At 56.4% G+C, this 25,119-nt stretch overlaps 2 protein-coding genes across 3 annotated transcripts in view; one reads left to right on the top strand and one right to left on the bottom strand.

Moving 5' to 3' along the window:
- ESCO1 (establishment of sister chromatid cohesion N-acetyltransferase 1) overlaps positions 1–2,522 on the top strand; it is a 39,832-nt gene extending 37,310 nt beyond the window's left edge. For both annotated transcript variants that reach the window (XM_064170695.1, XM_064170694.1), the window contains one exon: positions 1,653–2,522. In XM_064170695.1, the coding sequence (XP_064026765.1) occupies positions 1,653–1,800 (148 nt within the window). In that variant the 3' untranslated portion in view covers positions 1,801–2,522. The remainder of the gene's footprint in view (positions 1–1,652) is intronic.
- Positions 2,523–3,426: 904 nt separating this feature from the next.
- Positions 3,427–25,119, bottom strand: part of GREB1L (GREB1 like retinoic acid receptor coactivator) — a 95,113-nt gene continuing 73,420 nt past the window's right edge. The window contains exons 31-33 of the mRNA XM_064170697.1: positions 11,130–11,330; positions 9,980–10,118; positions 3,427–5,937 (exon numbers count right to left, since the gene is read on the bottom strand). Coding sequence (XP_064026767.1) covers positions 5,774–5,937; positions 9,980–10,118; positions 11,130–11,330 — 504 coding nt within the window. The 3' untranslated portion in view covers positions 3,427–5,773. The remainder of the gene's footprint in view (positions 5,938–9,979; positions 10,119–11,129; positions 11,331–25,119) is intronic.

The following is a 25,119-nucleotide window of genomic DNA, read 5'->3' as shown; positions in this document are numbered from 1 at the left end:
CTACCCACCTCTTGTTGCTGCTGGGCTGCCAGCTTGGTGCCATCTTGCTGGAGTTTGTGGCACTGGTGCTGCTGTGTCTGCCTGTCCTTGGACTGACTTGGAGAACCTAGCCATGCTGTTCTGCCCTGTACATTGCCCCTTGCCGGCTGCTGGAAGGGTCTCACTGGATCACGTTCTGCCTGACCCACTGTCTGTAAGGCTGCACTCAGACAAACATCAGCTTGATGATTTGGGCTGATTTTTCCAAGGGTACATTCAGCAGCTTCCTAAAAGCTGTTTCCAAAGCAGTGTTTTCTTCCCCAGAGTGATGCTGGATTTGTTCCCTCAGTTACAGCTCCAGAGGGTCTTTGGAGTCAGCTGTGATGGTCAGTGGCAGCTGGTGTGAAGTCTTAGCTTTCCCCTGAGCTCTGCAGGGCATGGCACCAGTTGGTGTTTGCTTGGCCTGCTGTTAGCTCATTGTTGTGCTGGCAGCAAATGGGCACCAGGGCTGGTTTGTGCCAGAGTCTGAGGCGCTCTGAGGCTGGTGTGGATCAGGGAATCCAGGAAGTTGCAGAAAAGAAAGGCAATGAGTGAGGCTTTGCCATTTGATGGCAGTCAGCAGCTGGACCTGCCAGTGGCACTTCAGTGTCTTTCCTGGGAAAAGCTGCTTGGAATGGGATGCTGCTGGCAGCCAGCTGAGACCTGACAAACCCTGAAGGCATCGTGGCAGATATGTAAGCCCATTTGGAGGACATCTGCTCTGTTTCACTCAGGCTTTCACAGCTGACCCAGAATTGCACGGCCCCGCTCGGGCCGGCAGGGGGCAGTCGCACGGCCCCGCTCAGGCCGTCCTCAGAAGCTTGCAGAGTCCTCTTCCTGAGGAGGCAGGAGAAGGGAATAATGGAAAAGGATTTTGTTGCTGCTGTCTCCTCCTCAGGCTCTAATGCAGCTGTCCACGTGGTGGCCATTGGTGCTTGCTCTGCAGGTGCAGCTGTGCTCTTGGGTAGGACCTTAGAGACTTTGTTGGGACTTCCTTCTCTTTCCAGGGACAGATGCTGCCTCCTCCTTCCCTGGAGATCAGCTTCCTGCATTTGCCCTCATGGCCAAAAGCTGAGCAGTGCCCCTTGAGTCTCTGCTCTCTCAGGAAGGGCAAACCACACCACTGGGGCCTGCAGGGAGCAGTGAAGCACTTTGGATCTTCCTTTTCAGAGGGGTTCACCTGGGAATTGTGCCCAGGGCTATGCCCTCAGATGTTCCGCGCAGTCCAAGATGTGCTCCCATCCAGGGGGCAGATGTTTTGTCAAACATCTTGGAATGTCATCAGGCCCTTTCAGCTCGCTCCATAAGCTCCATAAACCTCTGCAGCCATGGTCCCAGCACTCACTTAGCTATGGAGATAGCTGGGGGCATCTCAAACCGTTTTTTGTTTCAAATCCTGCAATGGGGCTGGGTGCAGCTCACAAACAGTTTGTGTCTCAGAGCCCTTTCAGGGAAGAAACTGCTTCTAATGTCCAACCCAGATCTCTCCTGCTGCAGCCTGAGGCCTGTCAGTTGTTACTGGGGAGAGGACACCAACCCTCTCCTGGTTGCAGCCTCTTGTCAGAGATCAGTGAGGTCTCCTTGGCCTCCTCCAGACTAATCCCCCCCCCATCTGTTTGGTTTCCTTCCACCAGGAGCAACTTCATCTATGGCTCGTACCTGAGCAAGGAGGAGATTGCCTTCTCCGACCCCACTCCCGACGGGAAGCTCTTCGCCACCCAGTACTGCGGCACCAGCCAGTTCCTGGTCTACAACTTCCTCAACGGCCAGCACCAGGCTTAGCTGCTCCCCGGGGGGAGCTCTGCCGCAGGCGCCGGGGTGCAGCCCTGCCGCAGGAGCCAGGGCGGCTTCAGCAGCGCGAACTCAGGACTGGCAACCCACAGGTTGTGCTATTTTGTTAGAACTGTAACCAATGCAGCCGAGGCTGACTCCTGGTTTTTTAAAGAAAGCTATTTTGTTAACTTTTGCAGAAGTTTGATTGTATTTTATCTAGTTAGTCATGTTTACATGCAGCAGGAAACTGTTCCTAGTGGACTGTAAGCTAATGCAAAGACTCTGCTCTCCCTGACCAGTCCAGGCTGAAGTTCCTAACATGGTGATGTGCTCCTGGCACTGACCTGGCATCTTGCCCCTGGTGCCAGCGGCAGGGCGAAGCTGGGCAGGGCTGCTGAGGCTGTGCTCAGCTGCATCCAGGCAAGAAGCTGAGGGTGCAGCTGTTGGGGCTGGCCCCCCTCACAGCCCTGCACTGGCTGCTGGGCTGCATTCTGTGCACCATGGGACACTTGTGCCACCCCCTGTCCCCTTCCCAGCAGAATATGGGATGCAGACCCCAAGGCCTGTGCTGAGTGTGCACCTTTGTTAGGGGACTTCACTTTGGTACTTGTCACTCCTTTCAAAATCTCTTTTAAAGGGTTTGTATGTTGAAAAAACTGCTGTGGCCTTTCTTGACCTGTACATACTGTAGATAGTTTAAAATAAAATACTTGATAGCTTTTCTAAAGTTACTCTGCGCTGGTACCAGGTGTGACTGCAGCTGCAGTGCAGGGCTGGCTTGGGCACTGACACAGGGCAGCCTCTGCACAACGCAGTGCTGCATTCTTACCTGCATGGGGGCTCTGACTCCAGGAGTCAGCTCCTCCCTGCCACGGGAGTGACAGCAAGGTAGGAGGGGATGCCTTCAGCCTCGAGTACCAGCTGAGGGGCAGTCAGAACACAGCTGCTTGTCTTGTGCTGGCTGTGCACAGCTTCACAGCACTTGCACCACCTCAGAAGCATTGCTTACAGCAGCTGAATCTAAACAGTATTGAATTCTGGTCTGTACAGGCTGCTCTTTCCAAGCTGTGGTTTAGAGACAGCTCCATCGAGGCTGGAAAAGATCTTTAAGGTCATTAAGTCCAACCATTAACTCAGCAGTGCCCGGTCCACCACTAAGCCATGGCCCTCAGTGTCACAGCTTCCGGCTCTTAAATACCTCCAGGGATGACTGCTTATTGTCAGGGGCGTGGTGAGCAGGCTCTAAAGGGCGTTGTTGAAAGCGTGGTCTGGGCTCACGGGCTGAAGGCGGTCCTCTGGCAGACTCAGAAGCAAGAAGTGCTGAGGTGCTTCTGCTGCTCTGAGCAATGCTGAAGTAGGGCCAGACCAAGCCCATCTCTGATCTTAGGGGACTAAAGCTGGGATTTACAGCTTTCTTAGCTTCTCCCTCTGGGCTGACTGAACCAAAGCTCCAGTGCCAGACCCTCATACCCGGGGGAAAGGCTCTTGACCTTTGGCAGCAGGCCAGGTAGCTCCATAGCATCACCAAGAGCACTTTGTGTCAGTGGCAGCAGGTGGGGGGTGAGCACTGCTGTCTAGGAAGAGCAGCGGCAGCAGTGTGCAGAGCAGCAGTGAGGAGAGTGGAGGCTGCAGTGGTCACTTCATGGATTCCAATTTAATGAACCACATTATAAACACAGCCACAGCTGGGATAAGTCCAGGTCATAAACATAACGTGAGGTAGACTGACTAGTGAAGCTAAAGTCACCAAGGTTTTGGTTAAGAAAAAACTTTACACTAGGCAAGAGACATCTTGAACCCTCTTCCAAGAGTCAGACAAAGCAATTCCATGAGTTAAACACAAAGGCTCTATGTGGGTCTTACATTCAAACGTAAGCTGCGAGTAGCCAGAGCAGCTGCAGGCAGTGTGGCGCTGGCCAGATGAATACATTCATCAGAACGACCTTGCTGGGGAAGGCTCCGCCCCAGGGAGCAGCAGCCCTGAGCCGGTGGCACCGCCGGAGATGGCAGCCAGTGACCGTCGGCTCCTGAGCCTGAGGCGTGCTCTCTGAGCACAGCCTTGCTCCCACACAGGAGCTGGGCAAGGAGCGAGGTTTACTGATGTCTGGTAAAGGCAGGCAAAGAATGGACGTCCTGACTGCACCTCAACCCTGAAGACACTTTTGCACTGCTTCACCAAAGGGCTCGCTTCCAGTAGGAATCTCAGCACCTGGAATTGTAAGAACTTAGTGCAAACATCAAACACAAAACACAAAAAAGGAAACCATCTCTGAACAGTGACACCTGGACCTTCTGCACCACACCAAGACTCAGGGCTGGCCTCAAGCCCTTCTGGAATACATTCAGGTGTGTATCAAAAAGCTTCTCCCAAGCGTTCTCGATAAGGCAGGTTATGTCTGAAGGGAAATAGAAAGCAAAGGTGGAGAAGGGGATTGCTCCTCTGGAATCTGCTAATCTGACAGCTTCAGAGCCAACTCCATCAGCACAGACATGCAAACCCTTAGCCTCTGACAAATATATTAGGTTTTCTCATCTGTAAATAGCTCTTTTCACAAGATTAAAAAAATTGCTTCATTAACGCTAGGCATAAAAAAACCCAAACCCCTGCAGCCCTGCAGGTGCTGCTCCAGCGAGCACAGGGCAGGTCAATTTCATTGCTTTTTTGGGGAGTAAATGGAGATTCCTGAATCACTTAAGCACACACTGCAGCTTGCTTTCTAGCAAAGGGGTTACAAGCTGCAGGAAGCTGAGGATTATTTTTATTCAGCATGCAGGAGCGTCAGCACAAAGCTGCTGCAGTGTAATCCTGACAACCAACTGCTGCTGCTCCCAGTTCATCCTGCAGCACCTCATGCACGCTACTGACCGTCCTTAGGCAGCACAACGTGCAGCTGCCCCTGCAGCCAGTATCTGCAGGGGTCAGGCAGAAACGAAAGGACTGACAGTCTTGGGTGAGGTGAAGATCACTGCTTCTAGAAAGTCTCACCTGAGCAGTCCCAGCATCCTGGGACATCCCCTCCCCGCTCCCAGAGCTGTTGCAGCATCCTTTGTTTCCCTCAGCTTAGGCAGCGCTGCCCTCCCACAGCAGTTTTTGGTCTGCACAGCTAAGGTTTGAGAGCTCTGAGCTGAGCTCTGCAGCCAGCTGGAGCTGAGGGACACGGAGGGGAAGTTGCCTATGGTCCCCTAGCAAGGCACCAGGTGTGCAGCAGGACTCGTGCCCATGCACAGAAGAGGATGAACCACTGTCTGCAGGACTCCGACAAGAAACTGCAGGGAACTGCTGGCAGGGCACCAGAATGGCCTCTACCCGAGGTGACTATCTGCAAGGAGCCTTTTGCTTTGTGGAGGCAGGGAGGAGGTGCCTGGCAGGGTGAAAGGATGGTGCTGGGAGAGGCTGGGGGCACGGTGCCTGCCCTGCCTTTGCTGATTCGGTCAGGTTTAAGTAGTAAACTTTGACCACCTGTGGAAATTTTGCCAAGGACAGTTTCAGTACACAGACAATGACAAATTTCAACTAACACTGCACGGAGAAGTAGACTATTCCTTGAAGTACAAATATCTGTTCTATTGTCATTTCAAACCCCTGAGTATTCCTGTACTGCAGTACAGAGCTGAAGAGACGCTGGGCTCCGCCCCACAGAGCTTCCATCGATCCCACCTGCTGGGCTGCGCTTCGTGCCACACGCCGGAGCCAGCCGCTGCTGGCAGCAGCTTCTTCCCCTGGCCCAGCTGAAGAGAAGGATTCCTCCTCAACCGATCGATGTCCTCCTCGCAGAGCCTACAGCCGGGCTGGCTGTGTGACTCCTGCAAAGGACACCCTCGGGGTCCTTCCAGCCGTAGCCGCTGTGGCCGTGTCTGCTGCGGCTGTGGGGAGTCGCTCCGAGCAGTCAGATAAATACAGGTTGCACTTTGCTCCACAGTGATTGTACTTGGGTTCGTTACGAGCAGTTCTCCTTCCCTCTGCCGGCGGCTCGGGCGGCGCCTAGACGTGGCGGCCGGTGAGGAAGTAGAGCGGCTTGTCCTCGCTGCTGTTGGCCGTCTGGAACTCGTCCCGCAGCCGGAACTGCCACTCGTCCTCCAGCTCCAGCCGCACGATCGTCTGCCGCAGCGAGCTCCTGTCCTGGCAAATGACGCACAGGGTGGCACCTGCAGGGCACAAGCGCGGCAGGCTGTCAGGGTACGGCAAGTGCAGTTCCTTCGATCACCTGCCCCAGGGCTTTTAAAGAACCCTCTGGTGCTAGACACGAACAAGGACATGCTGGGAGGTCTACCAACAGCCAGCCCCAGCGCTGGAGCAGCTGCGAAGGCATGGACTGGGCTGTGTCACTGCCCAATTGCTCTTGGGATCCCCAGCTCCAGCAGAGGACAGCTTGAACCCAAGATCACTAAACCTCTACTGGTCATTATGCCAAAAGAATAAAGCCTACCTTCCCCCTACCACCGACCCCAAAGGGCATTTGGGGTTGCACAAGGTCAGTGCTGAAACTCCTTTAAGTCAGTCCCACAACTGGCTCCTTAAACAGCCTGCTGGGCCATTCCCTTAGGCATGAGAGCTCCCTTGGTGCAGCTCTGAAGGAGAACAATGAACCAATTCCTTCATCCCCCTGCCTTAACAAACTTGCAGGCTCCTTCCACCTGGTGCTGCCAGGCACTCATGTCAGGAGCAGGAGAGCTGGACCCCGAGGGCTTGCTCTGCTGCATGCTGCAGCCCATACCCGGGTCCACGGAAAGCTGTGGTTCAGCTCCCGGCCCCGTGTGACCCCAGACGGGGAAGGCTCTTCCTGCCAGGCATCGCTGCCTGCTGTTGAGAAGAAACTGCCCGAGCAGTGCTGTCCCTGGCCCACACCAGCTCGGCAGGCTGGCAATGGCAGCAGCACCCCCGCCACGGCTGCCCCTGTGCTGGGGCCCCTGAGCCGGTGCAGGAGTAGAACCCAAACTGGATCCTGGAGCAGGTTCAGGGTCATCCTCGCCGCCCTCTGGCACCTGCCCAGTCCTCACTCGGCACCACAGGCAGGTGCTTCAGCCACGCCACCAGAGCGCAGCTCGGCAGTGCTGCCCCGCGCGGCGCTGACCTCTTACTGCAAAGATGCAAGCGCAAAGTTTAACGAGGTCTGTAAAGTTCTGGCGAGGGCAGACCCCAGCCCTCCAGCTAAGAGCTGCCCCAAGCTGCAGGACTATTTCTTGCTGTTATTGGCGGATTTCCAGAGCAGATTTTCTCATCTTCGTCAGCAACAGCCATGCCCTGGACTCTCAAGCTGCTGACTGCAGCATTCATTGCCCTATTTCCATGCATCCTTGCTTTGCTGCACCCACTGCCATCCTTGCTCTGCTGCACCCACTGCCATCTTTGCTCTGCTGTACCCATTGCCATCCTTGCTCTGCTGCACCCACTGCCATCCTTGCTTTGCTGCACCCACTGCCATCCTTGTTCTGCTGCACTCACTGCCATCCTTGCTCTGCTGTAACCATTGCCATCCTTGCTCTGCGGTACCCACTGCCATCCTTGCTCTGCTGCACTCACTGCCATCCTTGCTCTGCGGTACCCACTGCCATCCTTGCTCTGCTGCACTCACTGCCATCCTTGCTCTACTGCACTCACTGCCATCCTTGCTCTGCTGCACTCACTGCCATCCTTGCTCTGCTGCACCCATTGCCATCCTTGCTCTGCGGTACCCACTGCCATCCTTGCTCTGCTGCACTCACTGCCATCCTTGCTCTGCTGCACTCACTGCCATCCTTGTTCTGCTGCACCCATTGCCATCCTTGCTCTGCTGCACCCACTGCCATCCTTGCTCTGCTGCACCCACTGCCATCCTTGTTCTGCTGCACCCACTGCCATCCTTGTTCTGCTGCACTCACTGCCATCCTTGCTCTGCTGCACTCACTGCCATCCTTGCGCTGCTGCACTCATTGCCATCCTTGCTCTGCTGCACCCACTGCCATCCTTGTTCTAATGCACCCATTGCCATCCTTGCTCTGCTGCACCCACTGCCATCCTTGCTCTGCTGCACCCACTGCCATCCTTGCTCTGCTGCACCCACTGCCATCCTTGTTCTGCTGCACCCACTGCCATCCTTGCTCTGCTGCACCCATTGCCATCCTTGTTCTAATGCACCCACTGCCATCCATGTTCTAATGCACCCACTGCCATCCTTGCTATGCTGCACTCACTGCCATCCTTGCTCTGCTGCACCCATTACCATCCTCGCTCTGCTGCACCCACTGCCATCCTTGCTCTGCTACACCCATTGCCATCCTTGCTCTGTTGCACCCACTGCCATCTTTGCTCTGCTGTACCCATTGCCATCCTTGCTGTGCTGCACCCATTGCCATCCTTGCTTTGCTGCACCGCCATCCTTGCTCTGTTGCATCCACTGCCATCTTTGCTCTGCTGTACCCATTGACATCCTTGCTCTGCTGCACCCACATTGACATCCTTGCTCTGCTGCACCCACTGCCATCCATGTTCTAATGCACCCATTGACATCCTTGCTCTGCTGCACCCACATTGACATCCTTGCTCTGCTGCACCCACTGCCATCTTTGCTCTGCTGCACCCATTGCCATCCTTGTTCTAATGCACCCACTGCCATCCTTGCTGTGCTGCACCCACTGCCATCCTTGCTTTGCTGCACCCACTGCCATCTTTGCTCTGCTGCACCCATTGCCATCTTTGCTCTGCTGCACCCATTGCCATCCTTGCTCTGCTGCACCCACTGCCATCCTTGCTCTGCTGCACCCATTGCCATCCTTGCTTTGCTGCACCCACTGCCATCCTTGCTTTGCTGCACCCACTGCCATCTTTTCTCTGCTGCACCCACTGCCATCCTTGCTCTGCTGCACCCACTGCCATCCTTGCTCTGCTGCACCCATTGCCATCCTTGCTCTGCTGCACCCACTGCCATCCTTGTTCTAATGCACCCATGTCGTGGAAGGTAGCAGAGCCCCCTTGCAAAACCCTCATTTGTACATGGGGTTGTGGCTCACATAAAGGCCAGCCACTGAAAAATCAAAACATTACTTTCATCTGCTTGCATGACGGCAGCTGCTGTCCCAGCAGCCATACAGCCTCTGGGAAGATCTCTCTCCCAGAGGGGCAAAACTCTAAACATAGGCTATTGTTCTGGGAAGAAGACCTTGAGGTTTCAGACATTGTGACCACCCGATGAACACCTGCTGGGGGCTGACCCCTGGGTGGTACCACAGGTTGTTTTGGTAAAAAAACTAGCCAATGTATGAATTGATTATAACTTTGTACCAATCTGTAAAGTTCACGTCAGTCCGCCTGAGGTGGCTAAACACCCCTCCTCTGGGACACTATAAAAATGCTGCATTTGCCTTCATTGAGCGCCCCTTGCCCCCTTGCACCTTGCACCTCTCTTTTGCTTGTTACCCTGCCCTGCACACACACGCACGGAACGGCACAGATCGGCGCTCGCTCGGCATTCGCAGCAGCAAAGCTACAGCTGGCTCGGGACGGCACAGAACTTGGCAGCGCTCCGATCCTTGCAAGCTTCGGAAGCCAGCGTCCAGCCTGGCCTGGACCCGCGGAGGCTCGGACAACGCGCCTTAATCCATAATACTCTGAGCCTTCTCAGAACTGAATCCGGACAGTGAGTAACTGATAAAACTTAATTTAAAGGCTGGATAATCTCTCAAGATTCCAGTGAACTCTATCAAATCACAGACTCTCTTCATTTCAGTCATTCTGTATTTTAACTCGCAACCGCGAACCAAGAACTTTCATGGGATAGTTATGAATAAGTTTGGGGAAGGAGATTCTAGTTTATAGTAATAAATCATTGAAACTTTCATACAAATCGGCCTCGCATTTCGTTCCCCAAAACTACTCTCCACAACAACCCACTGCCATCCTTGCTCTGCTGCACCCACTGCCATCCTCACTCTGCTGCACCCACTGCCATCCTTGTTCTAATGCACCCACTGCCATCCTTGTTCTAATGCACCCACTGCCATCCTTGCTGTCACTCCAGGATCATTTACTGAAGGTAATTCACTGAAGCCCAGCAAATTGCAGCTGTTGCCTTTGTCACCATAGGGCAGAAGTCCTACACTCTCCCCAAGGAAGCCGTTCACGCTGATGGGTATTCCTCTGCCCTACCCTTATTGCCCACCCTGTCAGCTGGCAGGAGAGCAGGCAGCATGCCCAGCAGGGCAGTGGGGTTACCTTTCAGGAACCTGAACCTCTTGAGAAGGTCTGCACCAACGAAGGAGTCGCAGAGGTAGAGCAGCAGCCCACTGAAGAAGACTCCTTCGCAGCTGACGTTCACCGAGTGCGGGCGAGAGCTGATGTAGCAAATGGCCACCTGCGAGAGCAGAGGGAGAGAGGAAGCCCTTCACTGCTGGACAGGGTCCAGCTGTGGCTTCCAGCAGGCTGGAGCAGCACATGATGAGAGAGGAGGCAGCTGGTGCTGCTAAATATGCAACCCAAGCAGAATGCAGCACTAAGCAAATCCCCTGGGAGCCAGCTGCCCACCAGCTCTGCAGGATGCCACCCTAGGGCTTCCCATAACTTACTCTGGTTTTCTGCTCCCCTGTGAACTACCTGCTTCTAGGGACTGCTGGGCTGTGCAGGTTGTTCTAACACAGACACACAGCTCTGCACTAGCCCCTGTCTTCTCCTGCTGACCAGTCGGCAACTAAATGGCTCCAGGGAGCTCTTCTGTGTTTCAGCGCTCTGAAGGCTGCTGGTACCAAAGAGTTTCATCTCTGTCTTGCCACTCACCTTCATAACACTTGTCAGACCAAACCTGTGTTAGACTTTCCCCCAGCTTCAGACTCAGTTCAAACTGACCAACGGGTTCAAAACCTACAAACAACTGAGGCAGAGCCCTGGTGCCCCAGAAACCCAGGGCCACAAAGAGTGAAGCACTACAGGGAGAGCTGCACTAAAATGGAGGAGCTTTGCCCATGAGTGATGAAAGCCACCAGCCAAGGGCTGCACCAGAAACTCTCCTGCGCTGCACACACAAAGCAGACAGACAGCACAAAGCTGTGCAATGGGACAGTGACCCAAAGAGTTCTGTGGGTGGCTTCTGCTCAGCCTCTCCAGCACTTCACACGAGTGCCCCCTCAGAAGGCATGGCCTGTCCCTTTGCAGTCACAGCACCCCTCTGCGCCCACACCAGTGCCTGGGAGGCCTTGCTGACAACTGCTGCAGCAGGGCTGCTCCCAAATCTCCCTGCAGAGTCTCTCTGCTCCAGACCAAAGTCTTCAAATGCTACCCTTGATGCCCGAGAGCTGATGGAAGAAGTTTCCATCACAAGGGTGATGTTAAGGAAAGGTTTTCCCTCCCCTGACTGTCCCTGAAGCTGTACCTCACGGCCCATGTCCAGGTAGCAGTCGATGGCCAGCACAGGGTTCTTGAAGTTGTGGACAGCCTTGGGGAAGAGCTTGCAGGTGGCATGCTGCAGGAACTTCTCCAGCAGGAACTGAGCCGGGGCTGCCAGCAGCGTGTGCTCGCTGTCAGGGGCACAGACGTACTGCAGGGGCAGTATCGGGGCCAGGCTGTCCGAGACCTGCAGTGAAACCAAAGGCAGCTCCTGTTAACCCTGCTCTGCAGCAGGAAAGGGACCCCCCGCAGAGGGCAAGGAGAGAGAAACCTGGGGAAGGATGCAAGATCCCAGCTGGATTTTGCCAAAGCACAGCAATAAAGGAATTCCTTGTGCCATAGTGCCAAGTGCTTCGGCCTGCCTAAGCAAGAGCAACCAACAGACCGCAAGCCACCCTGCCTGCCCCTGGGCACTCTAGGACACAACCTCCTGGTGCGAGTCAGCCAGGGCAAACGTGGAGCTTTCCCACCGGCCAGGCTGCCACCACAGCCCCACTGCCAGCACAAGGCAAGGGACACCCAGAACATCACCTCCCAGAACGCTCCAACCCAGGGCTTGGCTGTGAAACCCGAGACAGGGAGAGAGCTCTCCGAGGAAGGTGCTGCGAGGTGTGCCCAAAGCACAGGAACACCAAGCGCAGGAGGCCAGGGCTGAAGGCAGCCTTGCAGCCAGCACAGCCGGGAGCAACGTTTGGCACCTCCACACCACTGCTGCTGATCGCAGTAGGCCTGCCCCTGGCCCCTTCTTGACCACTCAGACACTTCACACACCCCTAACACAGAACACACACACCTAACAGAGCACACACACCACTAACAGAGCACACACACCACTAACAGAGCACACACACACCACTAACAGAGCACACACACACCTAACACAGCACACACACACCTAACAGAGCACACACACCACTAACACAGCACACACACCACTAACAGAGCACACACACACCTAACACAGCACACACACACCTAACACAACACACACACCACTAACACAGCACACACACACCTAACACAACACACACACCACTAACACAGCACACACACACCTAACACAGCACACACACCACTAACAGAGCACACACACACCACTAACAGAGCACACACACCACTAACAGAGCACACACACCACTAACAGAGCACACACACACCTAACACAGCACACACACCACTAACAGAGCACACACACACCTAACACAGCACACACACCACTAACAGAGCACACACACACCTAACACAACACACACACCACTAACAGAGCACACACACACCTAATAGAGCACACACACACCTAACACAGCACACACACCACTAACAGAGCACACACACACCTAACACAGCACACACACACCTAACACAGCACACACACACCTAACACAACACACACACCACTAACAGAGCACACACACACCTAATAGAGCACACACACACCTAACACAGCACACACACCTAATAGAGCACACACACACCTAACACAGCACACACACCCCTAACACAGCACACACACCACTAACACAGCACACACACACCTAACACAGCACACACACCACTAACAGAGCACACACACACCTGACACAGCTCACACACCACTAACAGAGCACACACACCACTAACAGAGCACACACACAGTCAACACAACACACACACCTAACACAACACACACACCACTAACAGAGCACACACACACCTAACACAACACACACCACTAGCAGAGCACACACACACTTAATAGAGCACACACACACCTAACACAGCACACACACCACTAACAGAGCACACACACACCTAACACAGCACACACACACATCCCACAGCACACACACACCCCTAACACAGCACACACACCCCAAACACAGCACACACACCCCTAACACAGCACACACACACCCCTAACACAGCACACACACCCCAAACACAGCACACACACACCTAACACAGCACACACACCCCTAACACAGCACACACTCAGCACAGCACGCACTCAGCACAACACACACACGCACTCAGCACAGCACACACTCAGCACAGCACGCACTCAGCACAGCATGCACTCAGCACAGCATGCACTCAGCACAGCACGCACTCAGCACACACGCACTCAGCACAGCACACATGCACTCAGCACAGCACACATGCATTCAGCACAGCACACACGCACTCAACACAGCATGCACTCAGCACACACTAAGCACAGCACGCACTCAGCACAGCACGCACTCAGCACAGCATGCACTCAGCACAGCATGCACTCAGCACAGCACACACGCACTCAGCACAGCACACACGCTCTCAGCACACACTCAGCACAGCACAGCACGCACTCAGCACAGCATGCACTCAGTACAGCACACACGCACTCAGCACACACTCAGCACAGCACGCACTCAGCACAGCACGCACTCAGCACAGCATGCACTCTCAACACACACACTCAGCACAGCACGCACTCAGCACAGCACACATGCACTCAGCACAGCACGCACTAAGCACAGCATGCACTCACCACAGCACACACGCACTCAGCATGGCACACACGCACTCAGCACAGCACACACTCAGCACAGCATGCACTCAGCACAGCACGCACTCAGCACAGCATGCACTCAGCACAGCACACACGCACTCAGCACAGCACACACACACTCAGCACAGCACACACGCACTCAGCACGCACTCAGCACACACGCACTCAGCACAGCACACATGCACTGAGCACAGCACACACGCACTCAGCACAGCATGCACTCAGCACAGTATGCACTCAGCACAGCACACACTCAGCACAGCACGCACTCAGCACAGCACGCACTCAGCACAGCACGCACTCAGCACACATGTACTAAGCACACACGCACTCAGCACAGCATGCACTCAGCACAGCATGCACTCAGCACACACGCACTCAGCACACATGCACTCAGCACAGCACACATGCATTCAGCACAGCACGCACACACTCAGCACAGCATGCACTCAGCACAGCACACACGCACTCAGCACACACTCAGCACAGCACGCACTCAGCACAGCACGCACTCAGCACAGCATGCACTCTCAACACACACACTCAGCACAGCACGCACTCAGCACACACGCACTCAGCACAGCACACATGCACTCAGCACAGCACGCACTCAGCACAGCATGCACTCAGCACAGCACACACTCAGCACAGCACGCACTCAGCACAGCACGCACTCAGCACAGCACACACGCACTCAGCACGCACTCAGCACAGCAAGCACTCAGCACACACGCACTCAGCACAGCACACACGCACTCAGCACGCACTCAGCACAGCACGCACTCAGCACACACGCACTCAGCACAGCACACACGCACTCAGCACAGCATGCACTCAGCACAGCACGCACTCAGCACAGCATGCACTCAGCACAGCACACACGCACTCAGCACAGCACACACACACTCAGCACAGCACGCACTCAGCACAGCATGCACTCAGCACACACGCACTCAGCACAGCACACACGCACTCAGCACGCACTCAGCACAGCACGCACTCAGCACACACGCACTCAACACAGCACACACGCACTCAGCACAGCATGCACTCAGCACAGCACACACGCACTCAACACAGCACACACGCACTCAGCACAGCACACACTCAGCACAGCATGCACTCAGCACACACGCACTCAGCACACACGAACTCAGCACAGCATGCACTCAGCACAGCACAAACGCACGCAGCACAGCACACACGCACTCAGCACAGCACACACGCACTCAGCACAGCACGCACTCAGCACAGCACACACGCACTCAGCACAGCACGCACTCAGCACAGCACGCACTCAGCACAGCATGCACTCAGCACAGCACACACGCACTCAGCACAGCATGCACTCAGCACAGCATGCACTCAGCACAGCACACACGCACTCAGCACAGCACACACGCTCTCAGCACACACTCAGCACAGCACAGCACGCACTCAGCACAGCATGCACTCAGTACAGCACACACGCACTCAGCACACACTCAGCACAGCACGCACTCAGCACAGCACGCACTCAGCACAGCATGCACTCTCAACACACACACTCAGCACAGCACGCACTCAGCACAGCACACATGCACTCAGCACAGCACGCACTAAGCACAGCATGCACTCACCACAGCACACACGCACTCAGCATGGCACACACACACTCAGCACAGCACACACTCAGCACAGCATGCACTCAGCACAGCACGCACTCAGCACAGCATGCACTCAGCACAGCACACACGCACTCAGCACAGCACACACACACTCAGCACAGCACACACGCACTCAGCACGCACTCAGCACAGCACGCACTCAGCACACACGCACTCAGCACAGCACACATGCACTGAGCACAGCACACACGCACTCAGCACAGCATGCACTCAGCACAGTATGCACTCAGCACAGCACACACTCAGCACAGCACGCACTCAGCACAGCACGCACTCAGCACAGCACGCACTCAGCACACATGTACTAATCACACACGCACTCAGCACAGCATGCACTCAGCACAGCATGCACTCAGCACACACGCACTCAGCACAGCACACACGCACTCAGCACAGCACACATGCATTCAGCACAGCACGCACACACTCAGCACAGCATGCACTCAGCACAGCACACACGCACTCAGCACACACTCAGCACAGCACGCACTCAGCACAGCACGCACTCAGCACAGCATGCACTCTCAACACACACACTCAGCACAGCACGCACTCAGCACACACGCACTCAGCACAGCACACATGCACTCAGCACAGCACGCACTCAGCACAGCATGCACTCAGCACAGCACACACTCAGCACAGCACGCACTCAGCACAGCACGCACTCAGCACAGCACACACGCACTCAGCACGCACTCAGCACAGCACGCACTCAGCACACACGCACTCAGCACAGCACACACGCACTCAGCACGCACTCAGCACAGCACGCACTCAGCACACACGCACTCAGCACAGCACACACGCACTCAGCACAGCATGCACTCAGCACAGCACGCACTCAGCACAGCATGCACTCAGCACACACACACTCAGCACAGCACGCACTCAGCACACACGCACTCAGCACAGCACACACGCACTCAGCACAGCACACACACACTCAGCACAGCACGCACTCAGCACACACGCACTCAGCACAGCACACACGCACTCAGCACGCACTCAGCACAGCACGCACTCAGCACACACGCACTCAACACAGCACACACGCACTCAGCACAGCATGCACTCAGCACAGCACACACGCACTCAACACAGCACACACGCACTCAGCACAGCACACACTCAGCACAGCATGCACTCAGCACACACGCACTCAGCACACACGAACTCAGCACAGCATGCACTCAGCACAGCAGACACTCAGCACAGCACACACTCAGCACAGCACACACGCACTCAGCACAGCATGCACTCAGCACAGCACACACGCACTCAGCACGCACTCATCACAGCACGCACTCAGCACAGCACACACTCAGGACAGCACACACGCACTCAGCACAGCACGCACTCAGCACAGCACGCACACACTCAGCACAGCACGCACACACTCAGCACAGCATGCACTCAGCACAGCACACACGCACTCAGCACACACTCAGCACAGCACGCACTCAGCACAGCACGCACTCAGCACAGCATGCACTCAGCACACACACACTCAGCACAGCACACACGCACTCAGCACACACGCACTCAGCACAGCATGCACTCAGCACAGCACGCACTCAGCACAGCATGCACTCAGCACAGCACACACGCACTCAGCACAGCACACACACACTCAGCACAGTACGCACTCAGCACACACGCACTCAGCACAGCATGCACTCAGCACAGCACACACGCACTCAGCACAGCACGCACTCAGCACAGCACACACTCAGCACAGCACGCACTCAGCACAGCATGCACTCAGCACAGCACACACGCACTCAGCACAGCATGCACTCAGCACAGCACACACGCACTCAGCACGCACTCATCACAGCACGCACTCAGCACAGCACACACTCAGCACAGCACACACTCAGCACAGCACACACGCACTCAGCACAGCACACACTCAGCACAGCACACACTCAGCACAGCACGCACACACTCAGCACAGCACGCACACACTCAGCACAGCATGCACTCAGCACAGCACACACGCACTCAGCACACACTCAGCACAGCACGCACTCAGCACAGCACGCACTCAGCACAGCATGCACTCAGCACACACACACTCAGCACAGCACACACGCACTCAGCACAGCACGCACTCAGCACAGCATGCACTCAGCACAGCACACACGCACTCAGCACAGCACGCACTCAGCACAGCATGCACTCAGCACAGCACACACGCACTCAGCACAGCACGCACTCACAACAGCACACACTCAGCACAGCACACACGCACTCAGCACAGCACACACTCAGCAAAGCACGCACTCAGCACAGCACACACGCACTCAGCACAGCACGCACTCAGCACAGCATGCACTCAGCACAGCACGCACTCAGCACAGCATGCACTCAGCACAGCACACACGCACTCAGCACAGCACACACACACTCAGCATAGTACGCACTCAGCACACACGCACTCAGCACAGCATGCACTCAGCACAGCACACACGCACTCAGCACAGCACGCACTCAGCACAGCACACACTCAGCACAGCACGCACTCAGCACAGCATGCACTCAGCACAGCACACACGCACTCAGCACAGCATGCACTCAGCACAGCACACACGCACTCAGCACGCACTCATCACAGCACGCACTCAGCACAGCAAGCACACACTCAGCACACACGCACTCAGCACACACACACTCAGCACAGCACACATGCACTCAGCACAGCACGCACTCAGCACAGCACGCACTCAGCACAGCATGCACTCAGCACAGCACACACGCACTCAGCACAGCACACACGCACTCAGCACAGCACGCACTCAGCACAGCATGCACTCAGCACAGCACACATGCACTCAGCACAGCATGCACTCAGCACAGCACGCACTCAGCACAGCACACACTCAGCACAGCACGCACTCAGCACAGCATGCACTCAGCACACACGCACTCAGTACAGCATGCACTCAGCACACACGCACTCAGCACAGCATGCACTCAGCACACACGCACTCAGCACAGCATGCACTCAGCACACACGCACTCAGCACAGCATGCACTCAGCACAGCACACATGCACTCAGCACACACTCAGCACAACACGCACTCAGCACAGCAAGCACACACTCAGCACACACGCACTCAGCACACACACACTCAGCACAGCACACATGCACTCAGCACAGCACGCACTCAGCACAGCACGCACTCAGCACAGCATGCACTCAGCACAGCACACACGCACTCAGCACAGCACACACACACTCAGCACAGTACGCACTCAGCACACACGCACTCAGCACAGCACGCACTCAGCACAGCACACACTCAGCACAGCACGCACTCAGCACAGCATGCACTCAGCACAGCACACACACACTCAGCACAGCATGCACTCAGCACAGCACACACGCACTCAGCACGCACTCATCACAGCACGCACTCAGCACAGCACACACTCAGCACAGCACACACGCACTCAGCACAGCACACACTCAGCACAGCACACACTCAGCACAGCACGCACACACTCAGCACAGCACGCACACACTCAGCACAGCATGCACTCAGCACAGCACACACGCACTCAGCACACACTCAGCACAGCACGCACTCAGCACAGCACGCACTCAGCACAGCACGCACTCAGCACAGCACAGACTCACTCAGCACAGCACACACGCACTCAGCACACACTCAGCACAGCACGCACTCAGCACAGCACACACGCACTCAGCACAGCACGCACTCAGCACAGCATGCACTCAGCACAGCACGCACGCTCTCAGCACACACTCAGCACAGCACAGCACACACTCAGCACAGCACGCACTCAGCACAGCACGCACTCAGCACAGCACACACACACTCAGCACAGCACGCACTCAGCACAGCACACACTCAGCACAGCATGCACTCAGCACAGCACGCACGCTCTCAGCACAGCACGCACGCTCTCAGCACACACTCAGCACAGCACAGCACGCACTCAGCACAGCACGCACTCAGCACAGCATGCACTCAGCACAGCACACACGCACTCAGCACAGCACGCACTCAGCACAGCACACACGCACTCAGCACAGCACGCACTCAGCACAGCATGCACTCAGCACAGCACACATGCACCAGCATAGCACGCACTCAGCACAGCACACACTCAGCACAGCACACACACACTCAGCACAGCACACACGCACTCAGCACAGCACACACGCACCAGCATAGCACGCACTCAGCACAGCACACACTCAGCACAGCACACACGCACTCAGCACAGCACGCACTCAGCACAGCACACAAGCACTCAGCACAGCACACACGCACTCAGCACAGCATGCACTCAGCACAGCACACACGCACTCAGCACACACTCAGCACAGCACACACTCAGCACAGCACACACGTACTCAGCACAGCATGCACTCAGCACAGCACACACGGACTCAGCACGCACTCATCACAGCACGCACTCAGCACAGCACACACTCAGCACACACACACTCAGCACAGCACACACGCACTCAGCACAGCACGCACTCAGCACAGCATGCACTCAGCACAGCACACACGCACTCAGCACAGCACGCACTCAGCACAGCATGCACTCAGCACAGCACACACGCACTCAGCACAGCACGCACTCACAACAGCACACACTCAGCACAGCACACACGCACTCAGCACAGCACACACTCAGCAAAGCACGCACTCAGCACAGCACACACGCACTCAGCACAGCACGCACTCAGCACAGCATGCACTCAGCACAGCACGCACTCAGCACAGCATGCACTCAGCACAGCACACACGCACTCAGCACAGCACACACACACTCAGCATAGTACGCACTCAGCACACACGCACTCAGCACAGCATGCACTCAGCACAGCACACACGCACTCAGCACAGCACGCACTCAGCACAGCACACACTCAGCACAGCACGCACTCAGCACAGCATGCACTCAGCACAGCACACACGCACTCAGCACAGCATGCACTCAGCACAGCACACACGCACTCAGCACGCACTCATCACAGCACGCACTCAGCACAGCAAGCACACACTCAGCACACACGCACTCAGCACACACACACTCAGCACAGCACACATGCACTCAGCACAGCACGCACTCAGCACAGCACGCACTCAGCACAGCATGCACTCAGCACAGCACACACGCACTCAGCACAGCACACACGCACTCAGCACAGCACGCACTCAGCACAGCATGCACTCAGCACAGCACACATGCACTCAGCACAGCATGCACTCAGCACAGCACGCACTCAGCACAGCACACACTCAGCACAGCACGCACTCAGCACAGCATGCACTCAGCACACACGCACTCAGTACAGCATGCACTCAGCACAGCACACATGCACTCAGCACACACTCAGCACAACACGCACTCAGCACAGCAAGCACACACTCAGCACACACGCACTCAGCACACACACACTCAGCACAGCACACATGCACTCAGCACAGCACGCACTCAGCACAGCACGCACTCAGCACAGCATGCACTCAGCACAGCACACACGCACTCAGCACAGCACACACACACTCAGCACAGTACGCACTCAGCACACACGCACTCAGCACAGCACGCACTCAGCACAGCACACACTCAGCACAGCACGCACTCAGCACAGCATGCACTCAGCACAGCACACACACACTCAGCACAGCATGCACTCAGCACAGCACACACGCACTCAGCACGCACTCATCACAGCACGCACTCAGCACAGCACACACTCAGCACAGCACACACGCACTCAGCACAGCACACACTCAGCACAGCACACACTCAGCACAGCACGCACACACTCAGCACAGCACGCACACACTCAGCACAGCATGCACTCAGCACAGCACACACGCACTCAGCACACACTCAGCACAGCACGCACTCAGCACAGCACGCACTCAGCACAGCACGCACTCAGCACAGCACAGACTCACTCAGCACAGCACACACGCACTCAGCACACACTCAGCACAGCACGCACTCAGCACAGCACACACGCACTCAGCACAGCACGCACTCAGCACAGCATGCACTCAGCACAGCACGCACGCTCTCAGCACACACTCAGCACAGCACAGCACACACTCAGCACAGCACGCACTCAGCACAGCACGCACTCAGCACAGCACACACACACTCAGCACAGCACGCACTCAGCACAGCACACACTCAGCACAGCATGCACTCAGCACAGCACGCACGCTCTCAGCACAGCACGCACGCTCTCAGCACACACTCAGCACAGCACAGCACGCACTCAGCACAGCACGCACTCAGCACAGCATGCACTCAGCACAGCACACACGCACTCAGCACAGCACGCACTCAGCACAGCACACACGCACTCAGCACAGCACGCACTCAGCACAGCATGCACTCAGCACAGCACACATGCACCAGCATAGCACGCACTCAGCACAGCACACACTCAGCACAGCACACACACACTCAGCACAGCACACACGCACTCAGCACAGCACACACGCACCAGCATAGCACGCACTCAGCACAGCACACACTCAGCACAGCACACACGCACTCAGCACAGCACGCACTCAGCACAGCACACAAGCACTCAGCACAGCACACACGCACTCAGCACAGCATGCACTCAGCACAGCACACACGCACTCAGCACACACTCAGCACAGCACACACTCAGCACAGCACACACGTACTCAGCACAGCATGCACTCAGCACAGCACACACGGACTCAGCACGCACTCATCACAGCACGCACTCAGCACAGCACACACTCAGCACAGCACACACGCACTCAGCACAGCATGCACTCAGCACAGCACACACGCATACAGCACGCACTCATCACAGCACGCACTCAGCACAGCACACACTCAGCACAGCACACACGCACTCAGCACAGCACGCACTCAGCACAGCACGCACGCTCTCAGCACACACTCAGCACAGCACAGCACACACTCAGCACAGCACACACTCAGCAGAGCACACACTCAGCACAGCACAGCACACACTCAGCACAGCACACACTCAGCACAGCACACACTCAGCACAGCATGCACTCAGCACAGCACGCACGCTCTCAGCACAGCACGCACTCAGCACAGCATGCACTCAGCACAGCACGCACGCTCTCAGCACAGCACGCACACTCTCAGCACACACTCAGCACAGCACAGCACGCACTCAGCACAGCACGCACTCAGCACAGCATGCACTCAGCACAGCACACACGCACTCAGCACAGCACGCACTCAGCACAGCACACACGCACCAGCACAGCACGCACTCAGCACAGCACGCACTCAGCACAGCACACACGCACTCAGCACAGCACGCACTCAGCACAGCATGCACTCAGCACAGCACACATGCACCAGCATAGCACGCACTCAGCACAGCACACACTCAGCACAGCACACACGCACTCAGCACAGCACACACTCAGCACAGCACACACGCACTCAGCACAGCACACACTCAGCACAGCACACACGCACTCAGCACAGCACACACTCAGCACAGCACGCACTCAGCACAGCACACACGCACTCAGCACAGCACACACGCACTCAGCACAGCATGTACTCAGCACAGCACACACGCACTCAGCACACACTCAGCACAGCACACACGTACTCAGCACAGCATGCACTCAGCACAGCACACACGCACTCAGCACGCACTCATCACAGCACGCACTCAGCACAGCATGTACTCAGCACAGCACACACGCACTCAGCACAGCACGCACTCAGCACAGCATGCACTCAGCACAGCACACACGCACTCAGCACAGCACGCACTCAGCACAGCACGCACTCAGCACAGCACAGACTCACTCAGCACAGCACACACGCTCTCAGCACAGCACAGCACACACTCAGCACAGCAGGCACTCAGCACAGCACACACTCAGCACAGCACACACGCACTCAGCACAGCACACACACACTCAGCACAGCACGCACTCAGCACAGCACACACACACTCAGCACAGCACACACTCAGCACAGCACACACTCAGCAAAGCACGCACTCAGCACAGCACACACGCACTCAGCACAGCACGCACTCAGCACAGCATGCACTCAGCACAGCACACACGCACTCAGCACAGCACGCACGCTCTCAGCACACACTCAGCACAGCACAGCACACACTCAGCACAGCACACACTCAGCACAGCACGCACTCAGCACAGCACGCACTCAGCACAGCATGCACTCAGCACAGCACGCACGCTCTCAGCACAGCACGCACGCTCTCAGCACACACTCAGCACAGCACAGCACGCACTCAGCACAGCACGCACTCAGCACAGCATGCACTCAGCACAGCACACACGCACTCAGCACAGCACGCACTCAGCACAGCATGCACTCAGCACAGCACACATGCACCAGCATAGCACGCACTCAGCACAGCACACACTCAGCACAGCACACACGCACTCAGCACAGCACACACGCACTCAGCACAGCACACACTCAGCACAGCACGCACTTAGCACAGCACACACGCACTCAGCACAGCACACACGCACCAGCACAGCACGGACTCAGCACAGCACACACTCAGCACAGCATGCACTCAACACAGCACACACGCACTCAGCACAGCACACACGCTCTCAGCACACACTCAGCACAGCATGCACTCAGCACAGCACACACGCACTCAGCACAGCACGCACTCAGCACAGCACGCACTCAGCACAGCATGCACTCAGCACAGCATGCACTCAGCACAGCACACACGCACTCAGCACAGCACGCACTCAGCACAGCACGCACTCAGCACAGCACGTAGTCAGCACAGCATGCACTCAGCACAGCATGCACTCAGCACAGCACACACGCACTCAGCACACACTCAGCACAGCACGCACTCAGCACAGCACGTAGTCAGCACAGCATGCACTCAGCACAGCATGCACTCAGCACAGCACACACGCACTCAGCACACACTCAGCACAGCACAGCACGCACTCATCACAGCACGCACTCAGCACAGCACACACTCAGCACAGCACACACGCACTCAGCACAGCACGCACTCAGCACAGCATGCACTCAGCACAGCACACACGCACTCAGCACAGCAAGCACTCAGCACAGCACGCACTCAGCACAGCACAGACTCACTCAGCACAGCACACACGCTCTCAGCACACACTCAGCACAGCACAGCACACACTCAGCACAGCAGGCACTCAGCACAGCATGCACTCAGCACAGCACACACGCACTCAGCACAGCACACACACACTCAGCACAGCACGCACTCAGCACAGCACACACACACTCAGCACAGCACGCACTCAGCACAGCACACACTCAGCAAAGCACGCACTCAGCACAGCACACACGCACTCAGCACAGCACGCACTCAGCACAGCATGCACTCAGCACAGCACACACGCACTCAGCACAGCACGCACTCAGCACAGCATGCACTCAGCACAGCACGCACTCAGCACAGCACACACGCACTCAGCACAGCACGCACTCAGCACAGCACACACACACTCAGCACAGCACGCACTCAGCACAGCATGCACTCAGCACAGCACACATGCACCAGCATAGCACGCACTCAGCACAGCACACACTCAGCACAGCACACACGCACTCAGCACAGCACACACTCAGCACAGCACGCACTCAGCACAGCACACACGCACTCAGCACAGCACACACGCACCAGCATAGCACGCACTCAGCACAGCACACACTCAGCACAGCACACACGCACTCAGCACAGCACGCA

Source organism: Pogoniulus pusillus, chromosome 34, assembly GCF_015220805.1.
Source record: "Pogoniulus pusillus isolate bPogPus1 chromosome 34, bPogPus1.pri, whole genome shotgun sequence".
Classification (NCBI taxonomy): domain Eukaryota; kingdom Metazoa; phylum Chordata; class Aves; order Piciformes; family Lybiidae; genus Pogoniulus; species Pogoniulus pusillus.
This window is presented reverse-complemented; position numbering and strand designations above follow the sequence as displayed.